The sequence below is a fragment of the Choloepus didactylus genome, chromosome 2 (assembly GCF_015220235.1).
Source record: "Choloepus didactylus isolate mChoDid1 chromosome 2, mChoDid1.pri, whole genome shotgun sequence".
Taxonomy (NCBI): Eukaryota; Metazoa; Chordata; class Mammalia; order Pilosa; family Megalonychidae; genus Choloepus; species Choloepus didactylus.
Window position 1 is genome coordinate 240,499,050 of NC_051308.1, and position 22,127 is coordinate 240,521,176.

Sequence of the window (22,127 nt, forward strand, 5' to 3'; positions counted from 1 at the left end):
GAATCCCGGACTCAGAAACCCTGAGACATAGCACTGCCTTCATTTGAAGCCATTATGCTTTGGGGTAACTTTTTACACAGCAATAAATAAACTAATAATTAATATACAAAGTGGCAAGTGCTCTCTCTGAGGCCGCCCTGTCCCCTCTGTAAGGACAGTCCTGCTGGGATTGGGGACCAGGAAGGAGCCCCACCCCTCCCCACAAGTTAGGGCATTTGAGGCCAAGCCTGAGGAGGTCTATTTTGCAAAGCCTGGTTGGAGAGCCTGGAGTTGAATTTCCCTTGCTAGGTTTCTCCAGGCCAAGGGTGCTCAATGAAGGCTCGTAGAAATGAAGTGCTTCTCGGGAGCGGCGGGTAGCTGAGTCTGTGGAAAGAACGAGCCATTCACAGGGACAAAGCCTTTTCTCAAAGGTACAAAAGGTTTCGGGAGCCCAGGGATGAGAGGACCTCCCCAGCGGATAGGAAAGAGAAGCTTATAAAGTCACCTTGAAGCTGAGCTTTGTGGGCTGTGGAGGATTTTGACACTTTGGGTGAGAGGGGCATGAAAGCACCGCAGAAAGAAAGGCACAGAGGTCTCGTGTGTGTGCACGTGTGTACACGTGTGCACGTGCGTGTGCATGTGTGTGCATGCTTGTGTGTGTCTATGCTATGCCGAGGGGTCACACCTTATCACCTTTGACAACAGACAACGAACCAAGGGTTTAGCAGGCAAGTGAGATGTTCAGACCAGAATGTAGGGGTTGAAAGGTGCTACTGGGGGTTGAACCCCATCCCCTACAAAAGGCATGTTCCAGTCCCAGCCCCTGGTCCTGTAGGTGGAGACCCATTTATAAACAGGATCCCTGGAGATGTGATTAGTCAAGGTGCGGCCCAGAATGAATGAGGGTGGCCCTTCATCTAACATGGCTGACGTCCTTAGGAGCAAAGGAAATCGGACACGACAAGAGAAGCCACGGGAGCAGCCAGAAGCTGGAAACCAATGGAATCCAGAAGAGAAAGGAGAAGGTGCAGCCATGTGCATTGCCATGTGACTGAAAAGCCAAGGAGCCCCAAAGATTGCCGTCCAGCCTGAAGACACCAACCCCGGGAGGACTCAAGACTTGTAGCCTCTAAATCTGGGAGCCAATAAATCCCTATTGTTAAGCCAACCTCTTGCTCTCCTTATTTGCAAGGAGGACACCAACAGACCCAACCCAGAGCCGACAGTTACTTGGGATTGTTTCTCTAACGTTGGGATCAGGTCTCACCTCCCTTGCCCACCTGCGCTGTGACCAGCCGCACAGAGCAGTTAATAAACGCTGACCGGGGCCAGCTCCCTCTACGGCCACAACACAGGGTGAGGGAAGACGCCTCCCCTGGGAGGGACTGGGATCCAAAGCCTCGGTCTCATCTCAGCGGCATCTAATCCCTTTGAATCTCTACCCAACATATGGATCGGGATTCAGGACTTCATAGCTATCGCTGAACCCGAAATATTTTATTTTAAAAAACTGTGCCTGTCCATCATTCAAGTTTTGAATGATGTTTAGTGCTGGTTTGGATGTATTAAATCCCCCAAAATGCCACGTTCATTAATGCAATCTTGTGGGGACAGGCATATTAGTGTTGAATAGGTTGGAATTCTTTGATTGAGTGTTTCCGTGGAGCTGTGATTCAATCAACTGTGGGCAAGACCTTTGATTGGATAATTTCCATGGAGGTGTCACCCCACCCATTCAGGATAGGACTTAATTGAATCACTGGAGTCCTATAAAAGTGTTCACAGACAGTAGGAGCTGCTGCAGCCAACAGGGACACTTTGAAGAATGCACATGAGCTGAGAGAAGAGCTGGAACACAACCCAGGATCAGCAGACACCAGCCATGTGCCTTCCCAGCTAACAGAGCTTTTCCAGACACCAATGGCCTTCCTTCGGTGAAGATATACTTGTGTGGATGCCTTACCTTGGACACTTGATGGCCTCATGACTGTAATTTTGTAACCAAATAAACCCTCGTTATAAAAGCCAATCCATTTCTGGTCTTTTGCAAAATGGCAGCATTAGCAAACCGGAAGAGGGGCTAATGGAGAATCACAGGACTGAACCTCACCAGTTGATCCTCTCGCACCTGCCATTCCCAGGCCATTCCTCCCAGGAAAGGAAGGAAGCTGGCCACTGGCTCAACTTCTCAATGAGCACGGGCACGAAACATTCCAGAGCCTTCCATTGCCACTTGGGGCATAAAAATCTCTGAGCTATTACACTCATCTGGTAAGAAGACAGGGAAAAAGAAAGGAGGAAGAGGCCTGAGGCAGGGGTCCCCTTTCTCATAGAAGGTTGTCTTCAATGTGGGCACCTGGCAGGCGAAGAGTCATTAGAAAGAAGTCTCTTTGGCAGACATCACAGGTATGTGAGGCCCGGCCTCTGTTGTTTCTTCTTTCTTGTCAGGGAGAAACTCCACCCCGTTTCTCTTGGCAAAAATTCGGTTTATCTCCACAAATGTCTGGCCTTTGGTCTCAGGAATAACCACGTAGATGTAGACAGCAGTGAGGAGGCAGATTCCGGCAAAGACGAAGAAACTGTAGGGACCAATGGCCTCCTGGGCCAGGAAACAAAGAAAACAGGTGGGAATGGAGAGGGAAACGGCAGGGGCTTCTGCTGAGGGCCTCTGTAAGCCAGAGAGGAGTTTCCTTGTGGCCAGTTTGGCTTTACTCCTGGAGTGGTGGCATAGCTAGGAAACTGGGTCCCGCTTCAAACGTCAAAAGGACCCCCTAGCCTTTGACCATGAGGATGTTATATCCTCCGGGCCCTTGAGAACACTGAGTTGATGTGCCGTCTTCCAGAAAGAGTGGAAGGAGGCAGCTGCAGGGATTTGCTCCTGGCTTGCTTCCTATTGCCTGTTGACCTTGGCAGAGCAGAGCCCCTAAGTAATTAGTCCTTCAACTTGGGGTGACTGGATTCCCTTCAGTCAATGGAAAACTAGTACATGGATGGTCTGCCTGGTTTCACAGGGCCTTGAAAGGGTCCGAGAGCCCACCCTTGGTGAACTAGAAGGAGAGCCACTGCTTATTTCCTGGAGCTCCTTCTCAGGGGTGGGATGAAGAAAGCCGGGGAGGGGGGTGACAGAGGGGGCAGCCGTTGGCACTCACCTGGATGGAAGGGAAGACAAGGCCCACGATGAAGTTCGTGAGCCAGTGCACCGCCCCGTCCACCATGAACCGGCTGGCCGTGAGGACTGCAGGAAGATCTCCGTCCTGAGCACGGAGGGGACTGGACCTCGGGGCGAGGACATGGGGAGGGGCTCAGAGGATGGGCTGGTGCTGACCTCTAGTACTGTCTATTCCAGAAGGTGCGGAAAGCAGCTGGCTGCTCTAAGCAGCGAAGCCGGAAGGCAATGAAGGGTCTGCCCTGCCCCTGCCCCCCCGGGCTCCTCCTGGGCATGCGGGAGGTGGAGGTGGTGTTCCCCTCCAGTGGCCATCAAGTTCAGAGCCCCTCACTCTCTCTGAGGCCCCCCAAGACCCCTCTGTAAGGACAGTCCTGCTGGGATTGGGGACCAGGAAGGAGCCCCACCCCTCCCCACAAGTTAGGGCATTTGGGGTGAAGCATGAGGAGGTCTATTTTGCAAAGCCTGGTTGGAGAGCCTGGAGCTGAATTTCCCTTGCTAGGTTTCTCCAGGTCAAGGGTGCTCAATGAAGGCTCGTAGAGATGAAACGCTCCTCAGGAGCGGCGGGTAGCTGAGTCCGTGGCATGAACTAGCCATTCACAGGCCATAAAGCCCTTCCCCTACGCTGGGGTCTCCTGAGGTTCCCGGGCCGCCCCTGAGCTCCCGGGCCGGGGCAGTGCTGCCCTCCAGTGGTGGGTCTGGGAAACGCAGGCGCCGGCGGCTACACCGTCCTGGGGTCTGGGTCAGGGTTTCTTTTTATAACCGTCCCCTAAGGAGCCTGGAATAAAAGGTCTGAGGACTTTTTTCCTAATCGCCATCCGCCTGCAAAATTTTAATTCCAGAGATACGCTGCATGTCTGTGTGCTGTCTGTATCTCTGTGGCTTCGCACATAAAAGAGCAAGCTCGCCCCCCACCCCACCCCCACTGGGTCCCGTGGGGGGTGACGCGGCCCCGTCGGGGAGGTGGGCTCTGAGCGCACCGGGAGCAGAGGGCGAGTGCGGCTGCACCGGGGACGGCCTGGGTGCGTAAGTGCCAGGTCCCGGGGTCCCGTGGGGAGGGGGCCCCCTCAGGCTCTGCACCCCCCACACCCCGACTGGCACGGAGGAGGGGGTTCTCGGCCCCGCCCCTCGGCCCCGCCTCCTCGCCTCACCGGGGTCGGACCTGAGCGGCCTCTGGGACCCCCGCCGCCCCGCGCCCCCGGGCAGGGAGGGCAGCGCCGGCCGGTCCTCTCCCCGCTGCGCCCCTGGAGGGCCCCCGGCCCGCGTCCCGCTCCCCTGAAAGATGACAGGGCGGTCCCGGCCGCCGCCCCTCCCCGGGGCCCGGAGCAGCCTCCCCGCCGGTGAGAGCCGAACGGATCGGTGCCTGTTCCCGGGCACGCACAGCCTTTTCAGCAGAAGCTCCCACGGGGACGCTGGAGGCGCCTCTCCCGGGAGTGAGGTCAAGGTTTGAAGGTTTGAGTCTCCCCGGGTGGGGACCGAGGCTGCCCGAGAGCTAACCCAGGTGAGGGCTGGAGGCGGAGCTTAGCACGGGGCGTGGACAAAGCCGGCAGGGGTCACAGGTGGAGGCGAGGGGGCCGGTGTGGCCTCAGGTGGCCCTGGGCTGAGGGCCTGAAGCCAGCACCTGGGGGTTGGGAAATGGGCCCAGGTGCCCCCAGGTGGGTCGGCTGCCAGGCGCTCCACCGCACAGAGGCTCACCTCGCTGGGCTCTGGACCGTGACCGGGAACCTCCCAGGGACACAGAAGACTTGCAGGAGCCCCCGGGAGGTGCACAGGTACTCACTAGGCCCGATGGAGTGTCCCGCGATGTAGGGGAAGACACAGATGACCCCAAGGTAAGACAGCTCGGGGACGGTGCTCTGTGGGCAGAGGCAGGGCTCTCTGAGTCTCGGGGGCCTGACCTGGGACCTCCAAGTGTGGAGGGTCCCCCCTTCCTGCCTCGGGAGGAAACCAAGCCTGGATTTTTGCACCCCTGGCGGCCTCCAAGTCTCCGCGGGTGACAGGGAAGAAGGCGAGAGTCCGCCGACACCTTTCACGTCCCTTCCCTAACAACAGTCACGCGGGGCAGCCCAGGCCCTGTTCTCTGCACCCCACATGCATTAGTTCATTCCTCTCCACGGCACCCCTCTGAGTCTGGACGCTTTGTTCCCATCTGACAGATGTGGAAACAGAGCTCGGTGGACCCTGGACACAGGTCTGGGAGGACACTGTCCTCAGGGGTCAGGCAGTCGCCTGAGTCTGCCACCAACAGGTGCCAGGGGTGGGATCCAAACCGCTATGCAGAGAGAATCTTCTAGGCACCGCCGGGCCAGGGGGCTGGGCGGGTCACCATCCTCTCCAAAGCAGGTGTCTGCTCTGCTCCCGGCAGCCAGGAGAAGGACTGACAAGAAGCTAGGCCGGCAGACTGTGACCCCCAAACCTACCCACACAGCTTGCTCTTTAAGCACAATGATGATAAAGTCTACGCAGGAGAAGTCAGCAGCGGGCTGGCAACGGGGAGGGGCGGGAAAAGCTTCGGCTGGAAAGGAAAATCCACTAGAAGCTTCTGAGCAGAGAGGGCCAGACTGTGATTCACGTTCCACCAGAGGTAACTGTGGGGAAGCCAGGGCAGAAGCAGGTGGAGGTGGGGGGTCCACTTTAAGACACAGAGGAGAAAGCTGATGCAGGCCAGGCCTGGGCACGGTGCAAGGGGCAAGCCGCCGCGGCTGGCTGATGGGTGGACATGGAAGCATGAGAAAGCGTGGCCAGGGATGCCGTGGGGTTTCTGAAGTGTAACCAGCACGTGCCTCTGGAGTGGAATAATGTTTGCTTTTATTTCCTTCTTTTGGCTGGTCTGTAGTCCCTAAAGTTTCTAAGAATTTATATTAGTTTAAAAAAAAAATATTTTCCAAAAGAAAACTTTAAATTAAACAAAACCTCACTCTCTGACCCCCTCCTTTGTTACTCTCCGTCTTGCCTGTTGTTTGACAGTTCCCTGCTTTCTTGCTCTTTCTTGAACATAACCACCGGCTTCTTCCCCCCAGACGTTCTCTGTGCTCCCCCAGTAATTGCGGAGAAAGTCACTGTGGAGAGGAGAGCTTGGAAAAGAAGGAGAAGATCAGCTATCATCACAGAATAATCTCTTCACGCATTTTGTGTCCTCCGTATAAGAATATTTCCACTGAGATCTTTTAAACTGAAAAAGGGTCAGGCTCAGTTTACTGCAAAAACAGCAAGGGCACGTCGAGAGCCGAGGCTGGGCAAAAGGCAGGTTGTTTTAACAAGATTTCCTGGTATGGCCATCCCAAGCATTTTCAGAACTCTGGCAGAACACAAGCAGTAAACACAAGCGGAGAAAACGACAAATTAAAACTCCACATTTGTTGTCCGGGCTGCCAGCCTGCGTTTTGACCTGACTCCGATTCCATTGGCACCTGCTTGAAAACGTCCCGTCTTGCAGTCCCTCTTTCCAGTTCATCCTCTTCCGGCCGCCGAGAGTTTTCTGGGATTAGATACTGGCCTCTCGCCCTTGACACGGCTTTCCCTGCAAAGTGTTTTCCTCCCTTCTCCATGTCATGGCTCGGGCCCCCTGCATGTGGGTGTATTGGCAGGGGTGCGTGGCGCACTGTGCTCCATGGGTTTCATTTCAGGTGGCAAAGGGGCATCACAAAATGCTAGTGGGTGAAGGGGGCACGGGGCTGCAGGTGCACCGGGAGTCTTGTGGGAGCCTCCCACGCCCTGCCCGGCTCCCCCGCTGTGGGGCAGGAGAATGGGGTGCAGACCTGGAAGAGGAGAGCCAGCGTGAGCCCGAGGCAGGCCGAGCCGCAGACACCGTAGCCGAGCAGCAGCAGAAGCCGGCGCCCCAGAAGCTCCACAGCGACCGCCTGGAGGGAAAGGGGCTGGTGAGGGGCCTCACGGAAACCTGGGGGCCGCACGTGGCGCCCCCGATGCTCCAATCCTCACAGCTCCTTTTCCGAGCCCTGTCACCTGCTCCACGGCCCGTGTGGGCACGTGGGACCCCCTGCCCCTTGGGTCCGCCTCCTCCCTTCACTTTCTCACCATCCTCTGATGCTGGTCCCTCACTCCCCTGCCTGCCTTTCCAAATCCTCTGGAAGTGCCTCAACCCACTCAGGGCTCAAACGAGCTCTGGAAAATACAAACAAGCAATAAATACATGTGTAAAAGAAGTTTGATCTCACAGGTCACCAAAAAAATGGGAATTAAAGTAATAACAGCTTGGAGATGCTCTGAAGAAAGGATTGTTGCAATCGTGGGGTGTTGCAAACGAGGGCCCCTTGCTTGCATCCCCTTTATAATGCAGCATACACAGCGGGGCTCGAGAGATTCAGATTTTAGATGTGAAACTCTGAAATAACAGTATTACACCCCCCAAAAAACAGCACCTATATCAGAATCCCGGATATGGCGGTCACCACGGCCATTTCCAAAGGAAGAAACTGAGGAGTTTGAGTGACCTGCTCAAGGTCTCGTAAGGAGGAGCGCAGCCACGAGGCCAGGCCCCCCCCAGTGAGGGCCAGAACCCCCCACACATCCAAGAGGACTTTGGGGGCACCCTCTGTGCCTGGGGGAGCAGCTGCTCCGAGACCCTCCCCTGCCCCCGCACTCACCGAGCTGATGGTCATCACCATGTTGACCACGCCGGCGCCCACCGCCACGTACTGGGAGTGGGCAGCTGCCAGGCCCGCGGCGGCGTAGATGGTGTCTGCGTAGTAGTTGATCTGAAACCAAAGCACGAGGGCCGGCTCTGCCCGGGCCCTGCCTGGGTGGGCCCCTCCCCTGGGATGGACATGCTGAACAGCCTCAAATCCTCAGAGGCCCAGAGGCCCCCCTTCCTGATATGTTCCTCGGGCACCAATGGGCTCACCCATGCGACGCCTACATTTCTGGGGAGTGACTCCCCCCTTTTTGAGCCTCTGCCCATCGACAGATGCAGTTAGAGCAGAAGTACCCACACCCACGGAGAAAGATGCCCCCAGTGGGTTCCAGCCTAGTGCGTCCGAGGTGGGCTCCCGACCTGAGCTGGCCCGAGTGACTGCCCTCCCCTGGGAAGCTGGCCAGGGCCCAGGAGATCTCCGTCCTCATCCCAGTCTAGGTCCTCTTAGAGTGGGAGGAAGTACTGGGGGGAGATGTTTTCTCTTGAGATGGGGAGCAAAGGGAAATGTTCTGTAGCAAGAGAAGAATAAAGTGGACCCACGGGGCGAGGTGGAGTTGAGACAGAGCGAGGACATCCTGGACTTCCTATGACATTCTGTCCCTGCTTCCGGGCTGTTCCAGAGGCCAAGCTGCTTCCTTGGCCTCGGTTGGCTGAGCTGTTTCTGCAAATTAAGTTGGCTTTGCCTAAGCCACTTCCAGGGGCCCCATCACTTGTAAACAAAAGCACCCGTGCAATAAGGCGTGATGCCCCTCGCCGCTGCCAACTGGGCCTCGGGCTCGTCCGCTGCATCCCGACCCACCTCACCAGCTCCCTCGCTCATCCTTCTACAGAACTGAGCTTTGGCCACGGTGATAATATGAATACTCCTCATAGTATTTAATCACATCTGCTCTCAGTGGATCCTGGGTCCTGAGAGAGGACCTTGCAGAGCCACCGGAGGCCCTGGCTCGGGGACTGGCGCCCTCCACCTCCCCCACACCCGGCCCCGTGCACCCTGCCTACCGCGTTGACCCCGGAGAGGAGCTGGCCGGCCACGAGCACGGTGATGGAGATGAGCTGCCAGCGGAGGGGCCGGAACGAGAGGAGGCTGAGCACAGACAGGCGGCCCTAGGCCTCCTCGGCCCGGTGCTCCAGGTGCATCTCCTCCACCTCGTCCTCCACGTGCAGCCGGCCCCTCAGCCTCCTCAGGGCTGCGGGAGCAGAGCGTCACCCACGGCAGGGGCTGAGCGTCCCCCCAGTGCTGGGACCACTGCCCTGCTGCAACCCCACCCCACCCAGAGCAGCCTCTCCTCTTACCACGCCCGTCTACCGCACCCCAGAGCCGCCCTGAACCCCACTGTGGATGCCCCCCTGCCCCAAGGCACTTCTGTCCTTTAGGGTGTGTGCATCTCCAGCGTGCCCCCCAACCCCTCCCCTGCTCACTCAGGGCTTTGGGCATTTCGGGAGGGCCACTGAAGGCGTGGGGGGAGGGGTGGCAGGGGCATGGAGTGGCGAAGGAGGGCTTTGACGGGGCAGCCCGGGTCCCCCGTACCTCGACGTGCTGCTGCTTCGTCTCCTTTCTGAAACAGAGTGTAGCGAGGGCTCTCGGGGAAGAAGGGCAGGGAGAGGAGCTGGAGCAGGGCCGGGATTCCTGTGATGGCCAACAGCACAGGCCAGCCTGGAAGGAACTGGCACCGTGACCTGGAGACTCTGAGCCAGTAGGGACGCCCTGGGGACCCCCAGCTGACCTTCCCCCAGAACACCCTCCTCTCGGGAGGTCACTCGCCCACAGCGTTCCAGCCTCCGGTGAGAGCCAAGGACTGTGGGGACAATGGGTGGCTGCCCGAGACCCATCCACAGGGGTTCACCATTAAAAATGGAGACAATAATGGTTATTCAAGAGATGGTGTTATTAATTCATTTTGCAAGAAGAACATGGTTTTTCATACGGAGAGCATATGAGTTAAAAGTTTGCTCCCAGCCCCACCTCGATCAAGATGGCAGAGTGAGATGCTTCAGGTTTCCACCACCCCTATGGAAGCTTTGGACAACCAGCAAGAACTGGCAGAAGCATCATTCTGAAAGTTCCAGGAAACAGTTAAAGGACTTCGGTAAGTTGGCGAGCACCGGATCAAGAAAAAGGCCACTTAAAAGCAGTGGGATCTCATGGTGCCCTGGCTGGCCCCTCTCCAGCTCGCCCATGCTCCCAATGCAGATCCTTGGCCCCAGTTCCAGAAGGAGCAGAGAGACCCTTGTGCACATACTGGGAGTGTGAGTATCTGGCCCAATCTCTCTGGTGGTGTGAGCGACTTGCTGTCCCAGAATTTGCTCTGTATGTAGAAGGCAGCTCACCAAGCTCTCCTGTAGAAAGCGCAAGTATTGCTGGTTGTAGGATATACAGCACAGTGCCCAGACCATCTGGAAACTGTATCCCAGGGAAGAGGGGACATCCAGGGCTGCGTAGATGGGGGAATTCCTAGGACCAAACACACACATTCCCAAGATAAGGCATCTGAGCAGAAAGGATCAAGTTGGCCCCTACACTTTGGCCTGGAGCTATTCTTTAAACTCATTGTATGGATAAACCCTGGGGGAAGGTGCTCCCACAGGGCAATCTGCAAAGACTGGGGAAGATGTTTTCTTTTTTCCCTCCTCCTCCTTTCCTCCTCCTCCTCCTCCTCCTACTTCTTCTTTTTTGTTAGCTCCTGGCATTCAAGGAAAGCTCTGTCATAACACTAGATGGATATAAGCTTAAGGAACGGATGCCTCAGCATCTAAATTCCAGCAATAGCACATCAAACTATCAAAATGTCCAGGATTCAACGAAAGATTACAAAACACACAAAGGAACGGAAGCGATGGCCCAGGCAAAGGAGAAGATTAAAGCATTTGAAACCATCAATGAGGAGGGTCAGACCTGGGAAATTCCAGACAAGGACTTGATAAAAAAAAATGTTCTAAATATGCTCAAAGAGCTAAAGGAAAACATGGACAAAGGAATCAGGAAAATGATGGATGAACACAAGGAGAATATCAGTATAGAGATGGAAATTATGAACAGGAACCAAAGAGAGCTGAAGACCACAGTAACAAAAAATTAAAATTCCCTTGAGGGGTTCCACAACAGATTGGAGCTGGCAGAAGAAAGAATCAGTGAACTTGAAGACAAGACAAGTGAAATCATCCAGTCTGAAGAACAGAAAGAGGAAAGAATGAAGAAAAGTGAACGGAGCCTGAAGAACCTGTGGGACACCAAAATGCGTATGTGCATATTGGTCTATATGCATAGTGGAAGTCCCAGAAGGAGAAAAAAGAGGTAAAGGGGCAGAGACAATATTCAGATAGTGGCTAGAAAACTTCCCAAATTTAACAAAAAAATGAATACACACATTTAAGATGCTTAACAAACTCCAAATAGGATAAACCCAAGTAGATCCACATTATGCCATGTTATTATAAAGCTGGAAAATGCCAAAAATAAAGAGAAAATTCTGAAAGCCACAAGAAAGAAGCAGCATGTCACATACAAGGGAGCCTCAGTTAGATTAAGTGCCAATTTCTTATTGGAAACCATGGAAGTAAGGAGGCAATGGGAAGGCATTTTAAATGCTGAAAGCAAAAATTTGCCAAACAAGAATTCTGTGTCTGGCAAAACAGTCTTTACAAATGAGGGAGGAATTAGGACATTCCTAGAGAAACAAAAGCTGAAGGAGATTGTCTCATTAAACAGGTCCCACAAGAGATGCTAAAGAGAGTTCTGCAGATTGAAAGGAACAATAGACAATAGATCAAAGGTGCATTATCCTCTGGTGAGGATAATGACATGGGTAAATATAATTGCCAAAAATGTTGTATTTTTGATTTGTAACTCCACTTTTTACTTCCTACAGGATCTAAGAAGCAAATGCTTAAAATGAAATGATAAACCAATGCTTTTGAAGACACAACGTATAAATATGGAATTTGTGACAATAACCTGTAAAGGTGAGGGGACAAAGGGGCCTAGGAATATTGTTTATGCATGCTATTAAGTAGTTATATTGGTATCAAATCAAATGAGATTGTTATAGATTTAGGATGTTAAATGTAAGCTCCATGGCAACCACAAAGAAAATATCAGAGTATGCAAACTTACAGAGTCAGAAAGTAGAGTACAGGTTACTAGGGGTGTGAAGGCAGGGATAATGGGGAGTTAATGCAAAATGAGAGTAGGGTTTCTGTCTGAGATATAGGGAAAGTTCTAGCAATGGTTGGTGGAGAAGGTACTGCGACATTCTGAATGTAATTAATCTCACTGAATGGTATGCTTAGGAGGGGTTGGGATGGGAAGATTTATGTTGTGTATATGTTTCCACAATTAAAAAAGAAAGTAAGAAAGAGAAACTGAAGAGAGAATGACAATTGAATGCAATACACAACACTGGATGGGATCTAAGAAGGAGGAGAAATGGCTCAAAAGAACATAAGAAAATACTGGAATACGGAATGTAAGTTTAATAGCAATGTTACATTTCTTGAACTTGGTGACGGCATTTAAGGTGGTTTCATGGGTGAATATTCTTGTTTGTAGGCTAAATGGAATTATACATGTTCAGGCTGTATGACGTGTACAACCCGCTCTCAAGTGTACAGAAGATAGAAAGGTAGAATGATATGGCAAAGACGACAAAATGTTGGAACTGGTGGGTCTGGGTATCTTGGAAGGGGATTACATTCTCTGTATGAAGTTTGTATTGTTTTTGCAACTTTCCTGTACATTTGAAACTATTTCAAAATTAAAAGTTTTTAAAAATGTAAAAAAAGTTTGCTCCCCATAATTAGCCATTAGGGAAATGCAAATCAAAACCACAAAGCAATATCACTTTGCATCTACTAAAATGGCTATTATTTTAAAAAAAAAGGAAAGTGCCAACTGTTGGCGAGGATGTAGAGAAATTAGAACCCTTGTTTATTGTTGGTGGGAATTTGAAATGGTGCAGTGTGTGGAAAACAGTTTGGCAGTTCCTCAAAAAGTTAAAACTAGACTTACTATATGACCTGGCAATTTTACTTCTAGGTATATTCCAAAAGGAATTGAAAACAGGGTCTCAAATGGATACTCATACACCAAAGTTCATAGCAGCATTCTTCACGATAACCAAAAGTGGAAACAACCCAAGTGTCCATCAACAGATAAACAAAATGTTCATAAATGAAATGTGGTTCATCCATGCGGTGGAATATTATGTCATAAAAAAGAAGGAAGTCCTGAAACAGGCAACAACATGGATGGACCTTAAAGAGATCATGTTGAGTGAAATAAGCCAGACACAGATGACTTCATTTCTATGAAATATTTAAAATAAGCAAATTCATAGGGACAGACAGTAGATCAATGGGGGAGAAGGAGAAATGGGGAGTTGTGACTTCATGGGTGCTGAGTTTCATTTGGGATAATGAAAAATGTTGGTAATGGATGGTAGTGATGGTGGCACAACAATGTGGATGTACTTTGTGCCACTGAATTGTACACTTAGAAAAGGTTAAAATGGCAAATTTTATTTTGCTTCCACAATAAAAAGAAATATATTTAAAAAAATTGCTCCCTAGAGAAAATGAAGCCATATCTCGTTCCTAATTAGAGGACTGGAAATCTCGTCATCTCTGCTTCCCAGGAGGCTAGGGTGGGGTTGGGGACCCTGAGCTGTGTCCCAAAGCTTTGGATATGGGGGTGGTCCTGAGATTTGACCACGAGGGCAGAATCTGCCTCCCACCCCTTCTTGCTGTGATGCAAATTGGACAAGCCATTTAACCTCTCCAAGCCTTGGTTTTCTCATCAGTAAACTAGAGATGATTAATAATAACAACAAGTATCATATAAGGATTCGTGAGGATTGAATACATTGAAACATACGGTAAGTAGCGGGGGTAGGTCTGTATAATTTTCCTCCAAATCCCATCGGTTCGAGTCTGTCTAATTGAAGTCGGAGAGTTTAATTTTCAGCTGACTCAGGGCCCTCGGGGACTCTTGATACTTAATGAGCTTTCATCGAGTACCTTCTGGGCTCAGAGCCTCAGAACCTCTTCAAGGTTTTGTGGGAAATACAGAGACACTGATGCACCCACCAAGGACCTGGGGTGGAACTGGGTAATTTGAACATGTTTTCCCACGCCTGCAGCCGGCCCCATTTCCAGGCCATTCTCTGGCCATGCCCCTGGGTGACTACTTCCTGTTTCCTTCTCCGTCCTCCCACCTGTTCTCCCCCCTCCACCTTGAATCATCCTTCTCCAAGGAGGCAGAAGCATCCCCAGGCTCCCCAGCCCCTGGAGACCTACCTGGCTCTCTACCTGCCTGCTCCTGCATTCATTTCTCCCCGCAGAAACCCTCTTCTCTCCACCCCACACCTCTCCCAGCTTCTCTGTCCCTTTAGAGCCAGACTTCACCTGGTGGCCGCTATTGCTCCTCCCAAACACTCTTACACCTACTCCCCCACACCACCCAAACTGTCCTGGTCCAGGTCACCAGTGTCCACCAAGGTCCAGCCTGCTCAACCCCAAGGTCACCTCTCCATCCTCCCCTGACCCCATCCAGCGCAGTGTGGTTCCAGCTCAGCCAGGGACTGCTCCCAGGGTGCCCGCTGCTCGCCGGGGTCCCTCCCCACCTCTGATCTCTGGTGCTGCCGGTTACCTGTGGGGTTCCCCAGGACGGCCTGCAGGCTGAAGATCTGAGCCAGGAAGACTCCCAGGATGACAAAAACCTCGGTCATGGTGCTCAGCGCACCCCGCAGGTGCTTGGGAGCCAGCTCCCCCAGGTACATGGGAAGGGCGCTGTACGATACGCCTGGTTCAGGCGAAAGGAAAGTCAGGGAGGAGCACGGTGGGCCAAGGAGCACGGTGGGCCCAGCCGCCCCGGCCAGTTTCATTCAGTTCCGTTTCACAGGCCCAGAGCTTCTCCAGGGGCCGCTGCCAGCCTGCGTCCCTCCCCTCTGGGCAGGTGGAAATGGGCCACTCCTGACTGTTTCGTTTGGCTTTTAAGGAAACCCCTTCTGAATCTTCAGACCCCACGGGGACAGGGGAGGGGTCTGAGGCCCCTCTGTGTCTCTTACCCAAAGGGACTTAACTCTTTTGCCTGGGTTTATTCTGATTTTCTTCCAACATATTTTACTTATCTGCTTACTTTTCTTTTTAATACAAGGATTCATTATAGTTAAGAATCCCCCTTGCTGCTGACTGAGGCCCTGAATTCTGGGTTCTTTTTGCTTGAAGCCCCTTATCCTCAGTTTAAAGCATATACTCCCTGGAAGTTACCTTGTAAACCTTATCAGCTCTTTACACGCCCAGGTACAAGTATGCTTTTAAAGAGCATTCCTGATCCAAAATTTTGCTATACAAAAGGCAAGGGACAGAGGAACGAGGTTCACAAGGGCCTGAGAACCGAGATGGGAGGCTGCCCCCGCAGGGGAAAGCGCCCACTTAGAGCCGGGAGGAGCAGAGCACAGCCACCTCCGTCCAGCCCAGCCTCCGGCCGTGGCCAGTGGCTCTGGGCATGTCCGTCTCAGAGACCCTCCCCCGGCTGGTGAACCTGAGCCCGGGCTTGGCGCTCCAGCTGTCGCCCCCAATACCTGCACAGACTTCCAGAATCGCTCGGGAGAAGATGATCAGCTTAAAGCCTTGGCCACTTTGCTGACTCCCATGAGGAAGGCGGGGATGATGGCAAAGATGTTGTTGATCAGGAGGGTTCCTTTTCTGCAACAACAGCAGAGCCCAGAGGGCAGGGGGTTGAGGGGCAGAACATTCTTGATCCAGCTCCTATTCTCCAGGCCAGTCATTATGGAGGTACTGGGAATGGGCCTGAAAGGGGAATGATGAATGGGAAGGCTAAGAAAGCAATGGTGAATGGGTGGAAGTTCCAGGAAGGAAGATCTGGGAAGTGGCAGGTAGGGCACCCTAACAATGGAAGCTGTCTGAAAATGGTTGGGAAGAAAAAGGAGTGGGCTGCCTTGAGAGGTAGTGAGCTCCCCGTCACTGGTGGTATTCAAGCAGAGGTTAGGCTAGACCATTGTCAAGAATGTTGCTGAAAGGTGGAGAGTTGACTAGATGTTCTCTAAGTTCCCTTCCAAGGCTGAAAACCCATGACCCTATAAAGGAGAGGTGGGAGGGTCTGAAAATAGTACCCTGCTGGAGGCACCCTCCTTCCTCACACTCTGTGCCCCGATGTGGACTTGCTTCAATGGCTCCCTTGCCCACCCCTCACCTTGGGCTTGGGTTTTGCCAGTGGAGAAGAGCCGTGGATCAGAAGGAGGGAGGGGTGCTGGAGCTATGGCCCCTGTCCCCACCGCTTCAGGGCTGGAGATGGGAAAGATGTTAGTGGCCCCAGGATACTGCACCTCCCTCAAGATTTCCCCATTCTGTGCCCACAATCGTGAAGGTTGTCAGACACCAACTGATAGAGGGGCACTGAGTCAGTTACCCCAGGAGGGCAGGGCTCTGATGCCCGAGTGGGCTCCAAAAGTTCTGGGAAAGCACCCCAGATACACTGCACTGAGGGCTCCCCAGGCAGACGACAGGCAGGCAGACGGCTTCCTCTGGCCACAACTCTCACCCGGGGCTGCTGCCCCCCGAGGGAGCTAACCACGGAGCAGAGCAGGGAGCCAGCCCCAGGGCCCAAAAAAGAACAAACGGCCCACTGCTCCTTACTCACACACATGCACACACAAGCTCACACACAGGCACAAACATGCATACAGACACACACGCATACGGGCATACAACATGTAGACATACACATGCACATGCCCAAGCACACACACACACACACACACACACACACACACACACACTGCCTTGTTGGGAAGCTGGGGGCTGTCCAGCCTCTGCTAAGACCCTGCTGAGCAGACTCCACTGCCCCTCCAGGTCTCAGGCTCCTCCTCTGCAAATGGTGAGGGGTAAGATGGTCAGAACAGGAAGTGGAGGCCAAGCCTGGGCTTCCAGAACAGTCCATCATCCAAATGGTTTAGCTGTGAGCAGCACAGTCCAAATTAATAAAAAGACTGAATTTTCTCCATTCAGGTGCACACAGTGTGGAATATTAGTTATTGGACCAATTAGTGTCTAGAAGAAGAGGTCTTTGGGTCCTGCTTCAATAAATACATAATTTTCAGTTGGCGTTCTTTCCTTTTATGCATGAAAATTGAATGTGTTATGGTTCTGGAAAAGTTCGTTTTCTGTAGCGGGCCTTCCACTCATTCCTACAAAGTGCCTCACTCGGCACAGCCCGGCCGAGCGCGACGGGGAGCTCCTCACCAGCGGGAGCTGGGCAAACGCAGGCCCACCGGGCCTCACCCACGTGCGGCCTTGGCTCACGCTTTCTGTCCCTGGGAACCTTGACCTGCACACCTTTCCTTATCTGCGGAGTCACGTCTTTGGAGCACCTGGCCCTGAACGTAAAGATCAGTGCAACCAGGTAAGCCAAGCAAAGTACAAAGAACTGCTATTCTCATATGAGATAGGAAACGGTGGCACGTGCAGTGACTCAGAACACGGCTGCCCTGATGGGGCTGCCGAGGGGGGAGAGGCTGTGGCTGCTCCATCCCGGAGCCACGGCCGCTGACCATGAAGCTAAACCCCGCGTCCGGCACGCATTGCACACCTGCCAGAAGTCCAAGGCTCGATGCCGAGCACAATCAGGAGCTTTGACCTCAAAGACTGCACCACCTCCGCGTGGGGGGTGGTGGGAGAGAATGTTCTTCCCATGCAACTGGCTGAGGAAGGAAATCCCAGAGAAGTCCAGGGACTTGCTCTAAGGTCATGACATCTATGGCCAAATGGGGACCGGCAGCCTCCCCACAAGGTGCACAACCACCAAGAGAGGGTGCGATGTGCTCAAGTGAACTTCAGGAGCAAGCGTAGCACACCTTTACCTGCCACATCTGTCGACCATCAGGCCCACGACCAGCGAGCCCACCAGGCCGCCCAGAGGAAACACGGCCACGGTGCAGGACCACAGGAGCAGCGTGAGCTTCTCGTCCAGGAACGTGCCGTGGCATTCCCAGTAGGTTTCGTTATAAAATGACTTCAAGACTTGGAAGACACCGGCACGTCCCAGTGGAGAACAGCGTGCGGCTCATGAGAAACGACGACGTCACACGTCCTTCGGTCGCTCCCTGTCATTGCCAAGAGAGATGTTTCTGCCAATCCAATATCGCCTCCCCCCACCCCAGATCAGGACACAATTGAACCTGCTGATTCTCTGCTGTGACCTGAGAATTTAAAAATGGACTGTGTGATGGTAAGAGGCCACATAAAAAATACTCATGCTAACCATGTGACTTTAGGCAAGTTACCTAACCTCTACATGCCTTAGTTTCCTCATTGGTTAAAGAGATAATTTGTGAGCGTTCAGTGTGATAAAATGGTGGTACATTGTTTGAAACAGAAAAGATGCTCCATCAAAGATAATAATTAAACATATCCTAGTATATGTCCCGGGCAATTACTGTAGCATTTCCTACAAAGTAATCTGCCGAATAAGGTGCAGTTATAAACTAACGGCGCTGATTGTTAAATCTACAGCAGAACTCACACACTCAATGAATGGTCCTGTAGCTGCTCCCATCCGAGACGCTGGGTACCCCCCCCAGTCCATCAGGGACTTTGCCGCGGCTGCTTCTCTGTCCCGTGTCCCTGGTCCTTCCCTCTTGGCCACACCCTCCCAGCAGCCTGCGGACGCGGCTCCCACCCTAGAAAACCTAACTTGACAACCTCACCCCCCTCCAGCGAAATTCCACTTTTTTTTATTTTTGTGTTTTGTTTTACTCCCTCGATACCATCTCTACTTTGTCTCCCCTGTTCTCTCCAGTCAGGCGTTTGTCTCCAGCTGCTCATGTCAAGGTCACTCATGCCGTCCCCAAGGTCAAAGATGGCAGTCAGTTCTCCGTCCCCTGCTCGACCACAGGGCCCTCGGTTCCTTGCTCCCTCCTCGACTCTCTTCCTTTATCAGGCCTTGGGCACACGTTGCCCTCAGGGACCCCAGCAGGGACCCCTTCTCTGCGTCCCCTCTCCCCGATCTCAATCCCTAAATGCCCCGGGGAGGGTGGCAGGAATGAGGCCTGAAGCGAGGGGTCGTCCAGGGCCCGGAGAGGATGGCCCTCCCTGGGGACCTACGTCCAGTCACCACCGAGCTCCAGGAGCAGGAAGCCAGGGACCCTGTGGGGCAAGAGGGCACCCGGAGGGGGAAGGAAGACAGTGGCGGCCTCGTTGTCCCCGGGCCCAGCCGCCCCCAGCCTGTGCCCACCTTGTGCGGTGTGTTGACCACGGTGATGTTGCAGCTGTACTGGAGGGCCGAGCCGAAGGCCGCGCTCGGCATGGCCAGCACCAGCATGGGCGGGAGCCGCTGTGGGGACAAGGCCATGCTGGGGGCTCTGCAGGCTGGGGCCAGGACCCCAGAAGGGGGGCTGTGGCTGGGCTGGAAGTGGGAAACGCTGGGCCCCCATAAACTCCACCTGGGCCCAGGTGAGGCATGAGGGAGCAGGGGCCGTGCCCGGGAGAGGTGGAGGGGGCGGCTGAGGGGGAGGCAGTCAGGGCTGGGGGCCCACCCTCACCCCACCCCCACCCTCACCCCAGTTCCACCCTCATCCCCACCTCCACCCCTACCCCACCCTCAACCCACTCCCACCCCATCGTGACCCCACCCCTACCCTCACCACATCATGACCCCCACCCTCACCCCACCCCCACCCCACCCCACCCCCACCCCCAACCCACTCCCACCCTCACCCCACCCCACCCCATCCTGACCCCCACCCCTACCCTCACCACATCATGACCCCCACCCCCACCCTCCTCCTCAACCCCACCTTCACCCTATCCCTACCCTTACCCCACCCTCAACCCCACCCACACCCCCTACCCACACCCTCACCCCACCCCCATCCCCACCCCCACCCCACCCCCATCCCACCTTCACTCCATCCTGATCCCCACCCCACCCCTTACCCTCGCCTCCACCCCCACCCTCACCCTCTACCTTCCCCCTAACCCCCCACCCCCATCCCCTGGGGTCCAGCAGTGGCCTGGCTGCCTGCAGCCCTAGTCCTGCCCGCTCATTGCCAGAGAACGGCTGGATTGGCGCGTGACCTCTCCTGGCCGGGAGGATGGGACCGGTGGGTGCGGGCTGGAGAGAGGCCGCATCCACTAGAGCTGGGCTCAGCTCTCCCTCCTTCCCTGAGCCGTGGCGCTTGGGGCAGGTGCTTTCCTCCTGCTGCCCTCCCAGGGCTGGCTCCTGCCCCCCAGGGGGCTCCTTGCGGTCGGGCCTCCTTGCGAGGAGCTCTTAGGAGCCTTTGTCTCCCCCCACAAGTCCCCACATCTGGGGAGAAAGGAACAGTGACAGTGGCAAGTTCCTAGGCTTGGCACTTACGGCTTCCTGGAGTGGGACGGGGCAGGGGGTCCCCGTCTTCTTCTCCTCCATCCTGGAAGCAGGTGTGCTGTGCCCCAAAGCCCACCCGGGGCTCTCTCTGCACGGACACCGGACCCTGGCAGAGCCAGCTCCTTCCCTCCCAGCTAGGTGGATTTATGACCCTTTGGCCTCTGCACTTGTGACTTTCCCCAAGAGCACATTTTTATGAACATGCGATAAGATTCACGTTGATGCTTTACCAGTGACGATCACACCCAGCGTGAGCTCTTCTACCAACCTGAGGCCAAACCCAAAGCTCACCGACTGCATCAGGTGGGGTGGAGGGAGCATCTGACATCAGACCCTGGAAATGAGGAGTTTTGGAGAGGAAGTAGAGCTGTAGCCTGAATCTATGATGTGACCTCTGTCTATAATGACTCTTCCAAATTTGGACTAATTGTCCATTTGGGGGAAAATCAAACCAAATACTTTTTAAAGAAATAGTACTTAATTATTTCTAATTACATGCAATAGTATTAAGTAAATCAATCAAGTAATTGAATGTAGGTGCTCATTTCAGAATTATCTCTACTGGGAAATACCAAATAAATTATGACAGGGGAACTGACTGCCACTGAAAAGGTTTTCATGACTAGGTAAATTATGCAGAAATAGGGAAACATGTTACAAGCTTCATGTTGAGTGACCAAAGCAGACACATCCCCGGGCCTGGGAAACGTGAGCCTGCAGGCGGCCAGCAGGAGGGTGGACACCCCAGGAGTGAGAGGGTGCGAGGCTTTTTCTTTCACCCTCCTTGAAATGTGCCAGCCCCTTCCCATGGCCCATTGCCAAGGCCTGTTTCCTCATTTTTAGGCAGTAGTTTTCTATGGCTGCTCTAACAAATAAGCACAAACTCAGTGGCTTACAACAACGCGTTAGGGTGTGGACATTGTGTGTGTGGGGGTGTGTGTGTGTGGTTTATCCCACCTACCACAATTATCTTCCCATTTGCTTCTAAAGACACTTGAATGCTAGTCCACCAGATTGTTCAACTTTATTGGCCGATTGAACTCTGTATTCTTCTGGCCTGTCCCCTGCCTGATTAGGTCACAATGCTCACATATATTCTAATAGCATTGGATTAAATTCTGTGGGTCTCCCCTTCTTCTCTGAGTCTGCAGTCAAGCTGACAGCAAAGCCGAGCTCCTTGCTGCATTTCCTTTGGCTTGGAACCCTTCCCCCGGGTCTTGGATCACATGTCAACTCCCCGGAAGGCCCCCCTAGACCCACCCTCTCTAAAGCCGCCCTACCCCTCACCAGGCACGCTCTAGCACTACCGTGAAATGACCTTGACTGTTTGTTTGCTCGTATTTTTGGCCAATAGATCCATTAGGTTCTCTGCTTGATGCATAGCAGGTGCTCAGTAAATATTTGATGAATGAGTGAATGTCCTTGATCCATGAATCACAGGATGCTTCCTCAGCCACCACCTTCCAGAACACCGTATCTTCTGTCCCTACGCATGTCCTGCCCATTATTGAGGGTTTGGTTCATTGCCCGTTCTCTGAAGGTCATTCCAGTTCACATTCATTCATTCAACAAACATTCATTAAGTGCCAACAAGTTCCAAACTCTCTGTGGGATGAGTAAGGCAATGTTGACAGCGGAAGGAAACACATTGGTCCTTCCCCTCTGGCAAATCTCGTTGCTCCATGTTTCATTTGTGGATGTGCTTTTGCCCTCCTTGTAAATCCCTTGGAGATAGAAGATGCCATGTATGGACCGCCGCCGTGTCCGGGTGCTGAGCAGAATGCTGGAGCAACCTCCGGGAGCGCTTGATCAGCCAGCTGAGGAAGTGTAGGAGAGGAGACGAGAGGGGTGTTCCTGTAGCTGTCCCAGAAGAGGTGAAACCTGTGCAAAGGGAGGTATCCTGACTTCAGACTCCTGCCTCCCCACTGCTCCTCCAGAAACCAAGGAAGCGG

The 22,127-nt window shown here is 53.5% G+C and overlaps 1 protein-coding gene across 1 annotated transcript; it reads right to left on the reverse strand.

Moving 5' to 3' along the window:
* Positions 1-2,183: 2,183 nt before the first annotated feature.
* On the reverse strand, positions 2,184-20,217 carry SLC2A7 (solute carrier family 2 member 7). Its single transcript, XM_037818873.1, is given in 15 exon segments — positions 2,184-2,578; positions 3,129-3,199; positions 3,202-3,255; positions 4,923-4,998; positions 6,901-7,002; positions 7,747-7,857; positions 8,796-8,983; positions 9,325-9,450; positions 14,440-14,592; positions 15,374-15,421; positions 15,424-15,497; positions 17,672-17,831; position 18,956; positions 19,045-19,143; positions 20,167-20,217. Coding segments are annotated over 15 exon segments (1,539 nt in total). The 3' UTR covers positions 2,184-2,353.
* Positions 20,218-22,127: the final 1,910 nt, after the last annotated feature.